Source organism: Ostrinia nubilalis, chromosome 11, assembly GCF_963855985.1.
Source record: "Ostrinia nubilalis chromosome 11, ilOstNubi1.1, whole genome shotgun sequence".
Classification (NCBI taxonomy): Eukaryota; Metazoa; Arthropoda; class Insecta; order Lepidoptera; family Crambidae; genus Ostrinia; species Ostrinia nubilalis.
The window spans coordinates 14,774,217-14,788,767 of NC_087098.1; the positions used below are offsets into that span (position 1 = coordinate 14,774,217).

The window sequence follows — 14,551 nt, forward strand, 5'->3', positions numbered from 1 at the left end:
CTCTGGAAATATTTGATCACGTTGATTGAGTTTTAATGACACACAAGCAGGAGTTACCGTGGCAAGAGCGGGAAATGGGAATAATCCCATTAAAATGCTGCCTTAAATGGTACTGACAATTTGAACCAAAAAAGCCCAAATCTCAATTTGGCCCAAACCAGACCACAATAACACCAAATATTTCACACTCATTTTCTTTCTTTCAGATCAGACAGACTGAAATGATCTTCACCCCCTTATAACAAGACACAAAATGGGTTGCGGCTCTTCAGGCAACGTGGTGCCAGTCCAAGAGGATGCCAGCAATGGTCATAGCAAGGTTACGAATGGAGTGAAGGGGTTAAATGGTCACCATGACAATGACCATGACAGCTTACCTACTGTAGTCCTGCCAGAGACCCCTATAAAGCCTAAACCTCGTAAGTAGTTTACCTCAGGACTTTAGTACAGCTTTAGCTTTCGATGTAATGGTTATACATGTATAAACCCTAACTTGGTCAACCAACTCTACCTTCTGTCGTCCTCAAATACTGCCTTTGTAGAAAAAAATTCCGAATATCCAGTGTGGAGAGTGTAGACCAAATCCTTCATTTTCCTTTGATAAATAAGAGAGAGTCGTTCTCCTGCAGTGGGGACTTAACGACCTGATGATGATAAATATTGATGATGATAGTGTTAAAAAAAGCTTACATATTTCTCTTTAGATTTACTACTTAAGGCTTTGGTGCGCTTTACTCGCATTCGCAACGACATAGCGACGTTAGAGCCAAAGCACACGATCCGTTGCGGCGCCGCACCACGAAGATTTCGCCGTATCGCGTTCGCACCGCGTGTACCCGTCACAGACGTTTCTATAATATAAGGGCAGAAACTGCGTTAAGCGGGCACCCGCGTGGTTTCATACAAAGTGCTCCATCGCGGGCAAGAAACCGTGCGGGCGTCCGCTTAACGCAGTTTCAGGCCTAAGAAGACGCAGCGACACCGCTCCGGCATCGCACCGCCGCCGCAACGGATCGTGTGCTTTGCCTTTTAATAATGTAATAATAATGCATGAACTTATTAAGTAAGTAGGTAGGTAGCTTCGCTTTTGCTAACACCAATTACCATTACACAGGAAATCTTTTTCCAGCGGTGGCCTTCGAGATCCCCCTGGACGAGTTCGATGCTACCCGCAAGGAATCAACCCCTCCCCCCCACCTTCAGAGGCTGTTACAGCCCCCTCAGCCGGAGATCAGCCTGCCAGATATTGAGGAGAAGCTGGCTGAGGCGGAGCAAAGGAGGCTGTCGGTTAGTGATCTTTTAATATCTTTAAGCACTTGGCCTGCATCTTAACTGAGATTCTTAATCTCGAAAATCCGAATCCCGATTTACTCTATCCCGAAAGAACGCTATTCCGAATATCGATGGGCCGAATGCACGGAAGACCGAATGCGGGGAATACCCACCTGATGGAAAGTGATGATTAGGCAGAAGTAGAAGCGAGTTTCACCCGGAATACTCAACCAAAGATGAACTGCCTTGGCTTTCTTACCTCCAACTGCTGGAACACAACAATGATTTAACATTGTTGTTATTTCAATTGTTATGTAAGATGGTGGCAACTATGTAAGATGATGGTGGAAAGAAAAAATATTTATTTGGTACTAAAAATAGAATGATAACAAACTAAACCGAACCGAAAAATGTTGACCTTATGGTCGTACACTACGTTCTTTTCAGGCCTCCGTCCGTTGGGCTTTGTCGTCTCAAATATCCCTAATAATAACATAATGTCCGATCACAATGTCATTTTTATCTTGAAATGCCAATTTAAGCGTTATTTAGCGTCAAGTAAAAAACTTAGCTTCAATTTTCCAGTGACCTCTACCTACAAGGCTTAAAAATTATAAATTTCATTTCAGCTTTTCATCAATCGCATACTACAAATTGATTGGATTCGCACCTTCACACCCTATATTAATTAATTAAATTAACAATAAAAGCAATTACAACTCAGAATGAGGGAAAATTGGAAATCTTTGTGTTTACCGAACTGATTGACGGGGGGCATAAATCATAAACAATGAGGGTTTTCGCGATTGAAAAATCCGCCAGATGGCAATACGTAGACGCGAGGTCCAAATGCTGCATGATGGGTTATTTTTGACATGACATTGACAGATATGTCAAAATCCACCAATCACGCAGCATTTGGACCTCGCGTATTGCCATCTGGCGGATTTTTCAATCGCGAAAACCCTCATTTGACGGTGATATGTGTTTTTTGACGTTCCAGATTCTGCAACAGAGGGCAGCATCGGCGCAAAAACGGTCGCAGAGGATGATGAAGTCTCTACATGAAATGGAGAGGCTGGATTCTGATCGGGTATGTTTACAACAATCCTACTACGAGTAATATCCTACTAATATTATAAATGCGAAAGTTTGGACGTCAGGATGGATGTTTGTTACTCTTTCACGCAAAAACTACTGAACGGATTTTGATAAAACTTTACAGTATTATTTTTTATAACCCAGAATAACATTATAGGCTATAATTTATGACGATCTGTGACAAACCAAATTTCACACGGGAGAAGCCGCGGGCAAAGGCTAGTTTACCTATATGTTGAACTAGAGGTGCCCCGCTCCCGAGAAAAATCAATTCAGCTTTTGTAATTTTCCCCAAAATTTCCACAAAATGAAAAGCTTTCGGAATAATTTCTGATTATTACAAGTGTTTATAAATGAGATATTTATGTAACTTACGTAAAACTAATCGACAAATATGATTTATTTTCGGCTCTTAGCTTGTATTGTTTGCTTTAAAAAACATTTTTTAATATAAAATAGTAATGGGACAAATAATATTTTCGTAATCATGCTTAAACTAAACCTCTCGGAAACCTCTTAGCTAAAGCGCATTCACAAGATTTTTAACGAATCCCTATAATAAGTAAAAGCTTACGTGAAGAGTCAGAAAAACTGCTAATTAAAATAATAATTATTATCATCATCTCAGCCATAGGACGTCCACTGCTGAACATAGGCCTCCCCCAATGCTTTCCATGTTGCCCGGTTGGTAGCGGCCTGCGTCCAGCGCTTTCCTGCTACCGTTATGATGTCGTCTGTCCACCTTGTGGGTGATTATAATTAGTAATTAAAATAATAATTCCTTACATTCCAGGAGCACCCTGAGACGGGGAAGCACGGCCCCAACGCACTTACCCTCCCGCCCGAGCCGGGAGTCTGTGAGGACAAATACATCACTTAATTTTTAATTATTTTAAATAAATATAAGATGAAAATCATGGACAATCGACGCCAATATAATTCCAGAAGAAAAAATTGTAGTCTGATAAAGATCAGCCAGCTAAACGCCAAAATGTGTATTGTGGAATTATTGTGGAATTCGTTTGTTCCTTCATTTCAACCTCGATATCTACTGTTGAAAAAAGGCATTTATCAAAGATTTCCTCAACGACTGTTGGAACTTTTATAGGGTTATGTCATGGTGAAATTGTTAACTCCGTCAGTTTATAATATAACGCGTGTGATTGTAAACTTAGGCTGGGTTGCACCATCTTACTTTAAGTTTGACAAACGTCAAAAATCTTTCAAACTCCATACAAAAAACACCGGTTATCGTCAAAGTTACGGTCAAAGTTAGGTGGTGCAACTCAGCCTTACAGTAGGTTTGGATTGTAATCTAACTACCTACGTCACATTATAATATGTCGAAATTCACAATTTTAGGGTGAAAGTTAACAAAGATTTATTATTAAATTCACAATAAACGTCTTGAAATGAAGTACTGTCGAATTATATTCGCGTCGACTAGTTATAAGTTCCTATATCATGTATTGTATACCAAGTATTGTTAGGTGCTTTCTTTAATTATGAAAATGTAGTCTTAGATATACAAATAAGTTTTAACATTCAAAAGCTAGTTGAAGTTATATTATTGTGACGTCAGTGGTGCTTTGCAAAAGCTTGATTAAAAAAAAAAGGTTTAATGAGTTTCAATGCACTTTTTTGAAAAATTGTAAATACATCCATCCATATCCAATGGTTACTGTTGCTAGCAGTATTTTATTATTATTAATAATAAGTGTTTTTATTTTTATGTGCTTAAGTGTTGACTAAACTTTAGTCCGTCCATTAAAAAGTTTTCAAATTTTATACATTTAGATTATAAAAATAACAAAAATTGTGTAAGTTTTGATTTAATAAACGTTTTGATGCCTTGAAAATGTTTATTACATATTTTCATCATATTTTGGAACAACATTGAGATTATGAAGACTAAGGGTGAGTTGCACCATCTTCATTTAACAACATAAAAAAAGCACAGGCTGTCGTTAAAGTTACCGTTAAAGTTGGTGGTGCAACTCAGCCTAAAAGGACAATGTTCGTTCTCCATACATTGTTCGCCTAAGAACCAACAATTTTGACATCTGTACCCCCAGTGAAAAGGGATCTAAGTCGAAAATGGTGATTTTTGGGAAATCGCATTTGAAGTTAAAAAAAATCCTGCTTCATCGCTATTAGAGATAACTGGGTGAAATATTTTTTAGGTGAAAGGTAATGTTAGATATAATTAGGCAGTGTGTCAGTTTGGGAAATATAGCATGTGGTTTTTTCGTAATTAAATAAAAACCAAGTTATATCACCATGCACGACAACTTTACATTCGTGTAAAGTGATGTAATGGGACATAAATCATTTTACACCACACTGAATTGACCACCCGCTAACAAGTGTAAAGTGATACATTTCACGCCATTTCTGTTGATAATTTTTTGTTTCTTCAATTTTAGAAAAAGTTGTAAAACAAACATAAGTAATTACACTACGAGGAATCATTATTTCAGGTTATTTAGGGTAAATCGTCGAAAAAAATTTACTTATATCAATAAACACCAATTTTTTGGTGAGAAAAAAAATGTGTAAACTGATTTAACTAACATAATAGCGATCTAAGTATCCTAATAATTATGTGTAAAGTGATACAAGTGGCGACTGTAAAGGAATAAGGCTAGAATTTGAGACTGCATTCTAATTATTTACTCCTTAAATGTTTATTCTGATCTGAAACTACTATTTTATTAATTATTACACCATATAGCATGAATGATATCGGCCTAAATCACATACATTATCTCCTATTTTAAAGTAAGTATAGCTGAAGCAATTGTGTAGTAAAGACCTGAAACAACAATGGTTTCACATCAACTAATTAGACAGGAGACATAGAAAAGTTTGTTTTCTACAATTACCCTATTAGGAATCAAACCCTGGACCAGAGATGATGATGTCAAGCTATATTGATTGACTTTTGGCTACAGAAGGATAATATAAAAGTAAAGTCATAAAATGCATTTCTTTTCAACAAAGAGACTTTTAAAAAACCCTTTAACACGTCCTAGTATTACTTGAACCCTACAATTATTTTGGGACATAAATGGGCCAGTGATGAGAAGAAGCAGCGCAAGAAATTTAGCCACCCTTGTCAGCCTCTTCTTAAATCATAAATAACTTGAAAAAATCGAACTGCCTAAGGCGGGAATCTTCTTAAATCAATAGAGACATGAATTAACAAGACATGTTATACTTGCGAGCTAAGCAGATAAAGTTCAGCAACACATGCCATTTACATAATTATTCACTTTATACATAGTATCCATTCATAAGGACTTTCGTAGTTACTTTTTCAGGGCAATCGAATATTGCACTTAGCCTCTTGATTAGACCATTGTGCGCTATTTGTAGTTTATCTTCCTATTCCAACCGCTCCAGATCCCCCCCAGGTAGCAGCAGCCTATCTAGGTCGCTACAGGCCTTCTGCAGCGACCCTGGTGATTGGAGAATTTGAGCCTGTTGATCTGCTACGCTTGTGCACTCCTTGTGCACGTGCTGCGGTTTTTCTTCTGCCTCCATGCATCTTCTGCACAGTAGGCTGTCTGTAACAGCTATATTGTGTAGGTGTTTGTTTAACATACCTGTTATTACACTTAGGACCTTGCGGATGTTGTCCCTGTTTAGTCTTATGAGGCTGCGGGAGAACTTTTTCGATATATCCACAACTGCATCTTTTGTTTGCCTGCATCTTTCACAATCTTTCCATTCTGTGTGGTGTTATTTTTCTATTTTTATCTGTGCTTATGGTATCGGCATTATAATTGTTCCGGACCAAATACCGTCGTGTACGATCCCCTTCTGTCCAGTTCATCTGCTGCGTCGTTGCTCAAGGAGTTACTGTGCCCTTTGATCCACTTCAGGAGTGCAGGGTAACGCCATTTGCGTCTGCAATGACTTAGGAGCGCGTCATGGAATTCCAATATAAGTATTATAATGTAGTATATTAAGTTGCTTTGTATTGCTTGCACTATCTGAGATTATTTTTATATTCAGATCTCGGATGTCTATGGTTGCAACCGCCTGTACTGCTCTGATTGCATTCTGCTTGGAAAATTGTATTGTGTTTATCTAGTGATGTCGATATTCTTAGTATATTTAGGTAATTCGAGAAGACACCAGCTCCCGTACCTTTTTGGGTTTTGGAGCCGTCAGTTTATATCCTAACTTCATTGATTCCAGAGCAATCTTGCGTTTCCGCTGTAAGCTGGATATTATATCTCCAGTCGAAGATGTGAACACAGGGAATTCTGTCAATGGGTGCCTCGGTGAGAGGTATTTCTTTTATTAGGGTTTTGTGCCGGATCGTGGAATGTCCTGTCTCCTTGTTTTGCTTCTATATGCCGTTCTTACCTTTAAGTCTTAGAGCGGTTGCTTGCGCTTCCTCCTGAATGAAGAGCTCTAAAGATCTAAGATTCAGAAGGTACTCAAGTGATGTCGATGGAGTGGTTTTCATACAACTAGTGGCCGCTATGCTTACTAGGCGTTTCAGGCTTTGGAGTTTTGATCTTGCTGTGGATAGTTGTGTTCTGTGCCACCACACAAGTGATCCATAATAATAATTATGTGTAAGAGGGCCATATAACCGACGCAACGTGTAGAGCCGAAGTGTTATCTTTGGGTTGAGACCTTATCTACTACCAATGAGTCTCTTGCACTGATGGAATGCTATACAGGCCATTTTTATTTTGTTCTCGACATGACTCGCCCAGTTCAATTTGTTGTCAAAGGTAATGAGTTTTGTTTATAAAGAGTTCTGGTAGTTGAAGCCCTTGTAAATTCGATAATGCACTTATTAGTTATTAAGTACTTTTATTTACAACGTTAGGCACTATGAATTCAATTATATTGTTTTACTAGTACATGTTCACCATTATTTATTAAAACTATTAACTAAAGTTCTTTGATTTATAAACTACGACATTATTTTTTCCTTTAATCTGACGTTTGGGCTAAGTTATATCATTTAACACCAAATAATTAACCAAATTATTAGTTGCGATTTTCAAATGTTTTTGATCTAAGTAACTTATAACATTTTACACATGTCACAAAACTTTTGTGGTTAATGGTATAAGTCTAATTGAATCATTATACACAAAATAAATAATCTTTTGTCTTTTACTTTTTGTGCTATAAATTAAGTTACATTCTTTTTCACCAACCAACAATACTTAGTTTTTTTTGTGTATATTAATATGAGTCATCTTATATTGTTAATCACAAATTCAATCTGAACAACTTCAATCGTGTAAAAAGTAGTAACACGAGTCATACCTCTTGACACAATAAAAAAGTGAAAGAAGCCTCCGGTACACTTTGTTAAAAGTAGACATGTATCAATATACACGAAGGAAAACTCAAAATTGGTTCACAAAGCCTTACTTGTATCATTTGGCACAAAATTATTTTCGTTTCTATACGTCGTAGAAACATACCGATTAGATACAAAAATAGCTAATTTTTCAGAGATTCACATTATGTTATAAAGTCAATTTTGATCTAAGTCGAGTTAGATCCCTTTTCACTGGGGGTACAGATATTACTACCCGAAAGCGAAATAATACGATTCTGTGTGTAAGAACAATGATTCCTGATGGACACTTGCCATAAAATTAATGATTAAGAATATTAAATCACAGCGATTTTATAATATGTCGTTTATGACAACATGGCGTCTAATGTATTGTGTGAATGTATGAACGCCGATTCGCGAAAAATGTTTTATATTGTCGTCACGCCGAGTCGCAGCCAAATAGTATAAAATAATAGAACAAGTTTTAGAAATACAACTCGGCATTCCACTTTTATAATATGCCCACATATTGCACGTAAATAAACAACATGAATCGTAGGTTGTTTCCACCCTTGTCATCTGACACATGAAATAAACTCCTATTGTATTATAGATATCGAAGCCGAATCGTATATAATAATAGAATGGGTTTTGGAGATCACTCGGGGTTCCACTTTTATAAAAAACCTACATATTGCATAAAAATAACACGAATCATGAGTTTTCTTTTCACCATTTACATCTGACACGAGATAACAAACTCCTATCTCCATGACTACCGTCGTAGTCTATGCCAAAGACTACAATATTTTAAGCAAGAAGTTTCAAACCTTAGCGGCTACAGTAACCCCTGGGCCACATACATCATGATAACATTCGGTCGACACCGGAACGAAGTCTTGCGATTATGCAAAAAAGCATCGTATTCTAGTGCGGCTATATCACGTTCAACCGGGGTTTTAATTCGACTAAATTCCTGACTAAAGACTGGAAGAAAATACGCCGCATTGTATGAGCACTTCGTGTTCGTTAAAGCGGCTTCAGATCTAGAGCCCACACAGTTTTCTTTCCAATAATATCCGCAAGTAGCGCTGCATGATCAAAAACGGCAATAGTTATTAAGGTGCCAAAATTATATGATTACTTTGGCACGGTATTATACACGTTCGAAGATTTGTCATTTTCATTCATTTCATCATCATCATCATCATTTCAGCCACAGGACGTCCACTACTGAACATAGGCCTCCCCCAATGACTTCCACATCGCACGGTTGGTAGCGGCCTGCATCCAGCGCCTTCCCGCTACCTTTATCAGGTCGTCGGTCCACCTTGTGGTGGGTTGACATTGCAGAATATGACTTTTGATAGGTTCATCATAGAATTCGGCGGGGATATCCTCACGGAGGAAGTTCGAAAAAGGGCGGAACAAGATCTTATAATAATGCAAGGCCGAAGCTGTAACGCGCGTGCTCCTACGTGTAATCCGGCGAGTATGCAATAAATAGTAATGTCTGGTAAATAGCGGTAATACGTATCGTTCGTTCGTTCGTTTCAGCCGAAAAGACGTCCACTGCTGGACAAAGGCCTCCCCCAAGGATTTCCACGAAGACCGATCCTGCACCGCTCGCATACAGGCACCTCCCGCGACTTTGACCAGATCGTCGGTCCACCTAGTGGGAGGCCTGCCCACGCTACGTCTTTCGGCTCGTGGTCGCCACTCAAGAACTTTCCTGCCCCAGCGGCCATCAGCTCTACGAGCTATGTGCCCCGCCCCGTCTATGTCTATATGCGCTACGATTACAGGGTATCATTTTGCATAGTCGCAAGACTTCACTCCGCTGCTGTCAAATCAATGTCGCATAATGTTATCGCAATGTGTGTGGCCCTTGGCCAAATCACAGAAACCTATGCGAAGAAAGAGCACTTGAATGACAATGAAAATCAGGGTTACCATTTTATAAGATCTCCTCACTATTGAGGGTAACAAAGTAACATTAATAATCTAGCCATTAATTACATTTATTACCTATACGAGAAAGTAAAGCAACATGCGGTTTTATTTTAATTTGTAAAATATTTGTAACAGTTTGTTCTAAGTTTAGTTTTACAACAGTATTGCTGCTTCAGCTGTCACTGTGATGCTTTGGGATAATAAATAAATAGAAAAAATATTAACATAAATATTTATTTAAGTTTTTATGTTCATTATCATAATATGCCAATTTAAGTTACACTGTGTGACAGTCTTTGACACTAAACAAACTCTTCAGCTTAATAATACCTACCTACAGGGCGTTTTTATAGTTACTCTTGCTGATGAAACAAGAAGGGTTGATTCTACTACTGAAATACAACTACTTTTCTTACAGGACCAATATCAAATTCTCAAAAAAATTCACATTCTCGTGATGGTGATAATTTCTATGGAGAGGTTTTTTTTTTATATTCGGTCTCTTGGGATAAGTTATTCCATTTGAGCAGTAAAATTAATCCTTTTTATTTGATCACATATAAAAATAACACAAGTGTTTAGGAAAACTTCTTCTTTGGTATGGTATCACTACGGAGTTATAATGGCGGCAACTCTGTATCACTGACTTGTAACTTTCAAACAGTATGAATAATAAGGGCACCACATTGGTTTTCTTTCTGAAAAAAGGCTTTCACTTTTAGTACTAACCCTTTAGCACTATTTCATTGAAATAAAAATACAATAAACGCACAGAACAGAAGACTGAAATTGAGTCAACTGACGTGACATTTATAATTTGTTGACATTATGACAGTTTGACAAGACTAGGGATTGAAAAAGTTTTAATTGAAAAAGTAAAATGACAATTTATTAAAACGATTCACAAGGATATAATCGATTAAAAATATTTATAAAATGTTCTGATACTTGCCTGTAGCGATTATCCAATCCTGGTTTCTACTGAAAAACTACCTCGTGGCAATTTTAATAAAATAATAAAATCTTTATCTTCTCTTTCACAATCTATAAAAGTTCATTTGGTCTATTATTATACATACGCTATGAATGAGGGTTTTCGCGATTGAAAAATCTGCGAGATGGCAATACGTAGACGTGAGGTCCAAATGCTGCATGATTGGTTATTTTTGACATGACATTGACAGATATGTCAAAATCCACCAATCATGCAGCATTTGGACCTCGCGTATACGTAGATATTGCCATCTCGCGGATTTTTCAATCGCGAAAACCCTCATTGGCATAGATTATAAGAGACTGGCAACTATACTAGGTTGATATATGTTTCTCTCACTTCAACTGGCATTGGATTCAACATCGGATTCTGACACTTTTACAGTTATGATACCATGAATATCAGTTTATGGTCCTAATTATTTTCATTTTATTTACGACCTTCGACCAGTTGGACACTTTAGATAGCTTCTTGTAATAGTGTCAATATCTTTTTAGCTTTTAACGCAAATCTAGTCTTCTAATCGATTTATTTTATTTTCAAAATCGATATTTTATTGTCTATGATGGCCGCAGGAACATCACTATACATGGACTCCCAGCAATAAAGTACGGTAATGCCTCGTACATATTTTATCGGCAAAAATAATGGAACTTGATAGGTTTTAGACCATGCCACGCACCAAAACGTCCGGAAGTTGTAATAGTATTATAGAATAAACGTTAAAAGACTTATTTATTTAATTTTTCAATGCTTAAGTGTCCATTAGAATGAAAGGGTGCTTAATGTATTAAAAAAAATAGAAAATAATTATGATGGGTTAATGTTTTTGGGCGGTTTTTTAGGCGGTTTCTGACAATGTCCTTTAGAGTTTACAGAAATTAAGTAAGCTTATTTGTGTAATTTTACCTGTAAAGTTTGTAGGTATAGGTAGTATAGCAGTGTTTATAATATACAATGACTAATAGATGATAAAAACTAACAAGTTGAGACATTGCATTGAAACAATCGAACAAAAATCGATTGGATCACATTATCCACCAACTGATAACACAAATGAAGTAATAATTTCCTAGTAATAAAACCAACTTGGCATAAAGTCTTGGAAGTTGCTGGGGGATGAATTTTAAATCAGCCTTATCTTCGGAAAACAATTTGCCCCGTTTTCTCTTATTTCCCAGGGGAGGGCCGAATGTCTGGCTTTTACATTTTTCAGTTTATGTTATATTTATTTTCGTCCTAATCTGCCTTCAGACATGGTTAGAGTAAGTGCTCGTTTATTATGATAAAGGATATAAAAGATGGCTGATGAAAGAGAATATAGGTATAGTTTCGTATAAATGTCATATACATACATGCGGTGTACGAAGATGGAGGTGCTTATTTATCGAACTGCCTAAGATGGGAATCAAACCCAATCCAGTATCTAGTAGCTCAGATGGAAGATCAGTCGCCCGGCAAGCGAAAGGTCATAGGTTCGATGCCCACCGTTCGATTTTTTCAAGTTATTTTAAAAATATTTAGATCGAGAGGCGACTCTTATTAATTTTTAATAACTACATTCAATTCCATTGAGACTTTTGATTGGTTGACACAAATGATTTGCGAACTAGAATTCGAAGTTCATGGCACCATGGCGTGTGTAGAGCGTGAGAAGTGCGTCGAACTGCTCTGGTAAAGACACCGCTACATAGAAATATTTATTTTATAGGTACCTATTAAAATTAATATTATATGTGATTAAAAAAACCTTCTTTATTAATAAGGCACCTATTGCAACTATTGTCATGTGTCGTTATTAATTTACAAAACTATTTTCAACTCATCTAATCTTAGGCTGAGTTGCACCACCTAACTTTGGCCATAACTATGGCGATAACCGGCGCTTTTTGTATGGAATTTGACAGATTTTTGACGTTTGTCAAAGTTAATGTAAGATGGTGCAACCCAGCCTTAGAGTAGTAGTTTTATACCTTGTTAAGATGTAGGTCTCAACAAGACAAAAAATAAGCAAAAAACCTTGTGAAAGACACAAGTACGAAGGCTCAATTGTCACTGAGAAGAAGTCTAAACACCATTGAGTTTGCCTGTGTGTGTGCCTAAGTAATGAGTTCATCTTTCAAATTGAACCAATAAAGTCCGCTAATGAGATTGACGGCTGTTTGCGACTCGTTCGGGCGAGAACGCCCCATAACTTTACGTTGGCAACACTGCTCTGAAACGGCGCGCCGTGAATTTATCTTGCTTACACCCATATAGACCTGGAGACGTGATATACAGTGTGTCCGGGCATGTAGTGATCAAACTTTAAGGGCGTAATCTATGGGCAATTTTATCGATGAAAATACTTCAGATTTGGGGCTTGACCCATTTCTCGCAAAATTACAAGAATTTAAGTTTTTAATTTTTAGTTTTCGCCTCTTCCTTCAAAAACAAGTGAAAGCGTGGGTAGCTTAACATTAATAAGCAAATATTTAATAACATGCGATAGCCAATAAAATTATCTATTAGTAGAAGTAGAAAATAGACACAAGTTTTATACATTTTATGGGAGTAACAATGGTTTTGATTAGAAAAATACATGACTTTTTTCACTTCTTTTTCAGTTATTTTCCAATACAAGAAAAACCAGGTCGTTAAAGTATGTTTTATTTGCATTGTATTATTAGTATTTGAGCTATTCTACAAAACGAATATAAATTTATTAATGTACGTCTATTAGTTATTAGTTTCGACATTATTGTTGAACAAAGATACCCCTTCCCAGCGGTTTCCATAGCGCACGCGACATGCAAAAATGCACTGCCTGAAAGAATCACACAACCTATTCCGATTACATACTAGCCGCGCTATGGAATCGCTGGGAAGGGGTATCTTTGTTCAACAATTACATCGAAACTAATAAATGTAGACTAATTAATTTACATTCGTTTTGTAGAATAGCTCAAATACTAAAAATACAATGCAAATAAAACATACCTTAACGACCTGGTTTTTCTTGTGTTGGAAAATAACTGAAAAATAAGTGAAAAAAGTCATGTATTTTTCTAATTAAATCCATTGTTACTCCCATAAAATGTATGAAACTTGTGTCTGTTTTCTACTTCTACTAATAGATAATTTTATTGGCTATCGCATGATATAAAATATTTGCTTATTAATGTTAAGCTACCCACGCTTTCACTTGTTTTTGAAGGAAGAGGTGAAAACTAAAAATTAAAAACTTAAATCCTTGTAATTTTGCGATAAATGGGTCAAGCCCCGTAGTATTTTTATCGATAAAATTGTCCATAGATTACGCCCTTAAAGTTTGATCACTACATGCCCGGACACACTGTATATATTTTTATTTATTTATTTAGGAAAACCAGGGTTTTGCAGTGTATAACAATGTCAAGTTAGGTAACAATGTTTCAAGTTATAAGTAAAGAAAGAGTGTTACATAAAACACTTACACCCGTATTCACAAACGATGCTTGCTTGTGTGAAGCAGCATTTCGAACGCACAAAGTTGAATAAGTAGAGCTCTGTGATTGGTTCGAGTGTCACCCTGTGCGTCCACGCGCAATGTGAGACCTCATAGTAATGTTTGTGAATACAAGCGTGAATATATCAGTTTTACACATACATTATCTGAAAGTTTCTAAAATGATACTTCGCTAACATATAGAAGGAATCAATAGAGACTACAGACGGACAATGTGGGAGTAAGGAAGAAGTCGTTTGTTAGGTATAGATAAAGGTCTCGTAATAAGATAAGATAAGATAAGAGAAACGTTTATTTGCCAGAATATAGGTTATAAAGTTCTTACAAAAAAGTTGGGTACAAGAATACTTATTATCATGGAATAAAGAAGTCTGTCCCCTAGCCTACCTGCGCCTGAGTCTAATCCACGTCTTATGTTAAGCCG

At 36.8% G+C, this 14,551-nt stretch overlaps 1 protein-coding gene across 2 annotated transcripts; it reads left to right on the forward strand.

Moving 5' to 3' along the window:
* Positions 1-210: 210 nt before the first annotated feature.
* Positions 211-4,121, forward strand: LOC135076357 (uncharacterized). Of its 2 annotated transcripts, none has more exons than XM_063970852.1 (4): positions 211-419; positions 1,115-1,287; positions 2,276-2,365; positions 3,167-4,121. In XM_063970852.1, the coding sequence occupies exons 1-4, from the start codon at positions 254-256 to the stop codon at positions 3,251-3,253; spliced, it is 516 nt and encodes a 171-aa protein (XP_063826922.1). In that variant the 5' UTR covers positions 211-253; the 3' UTR covers positions 3,254-4,121. The 2 variants fall into 2 exon arrangements, with proteins under 2 accessions (XP_063826922.1, XP_063826923.1); XM_063970853.1 differs by having other exon boundaries at positions 1,130-1,287.
* Positions 4,122-14,551: the final 10,430 nt, after the last annotated feature.

Bases quoted from the DNA above. Each gene is read 5' to 3' on its own strand.
- LOC135076357 (XM_063970852.1), top strand. From the start codon at position 254: ATGGGTTGCGGCTCTTCAGGCAACGTGGTGCCAGTCCAAGAGGATGCC. The intron at 420-1,114 runs GTAAGTAGTTTA...ACCATTACACAG, and splicing joins CCCTATAAAGCCTAAACCTC to GAAATCTTTTTCCAGCGGTG. The intron at 1,288-2,275 runs GTTAGTGATCTT...TTGACGTTCCAG, and splicing joins CGGAGCAAAGGAGGCTGTCG to ATTCTGCAACAGAGGGCAGC.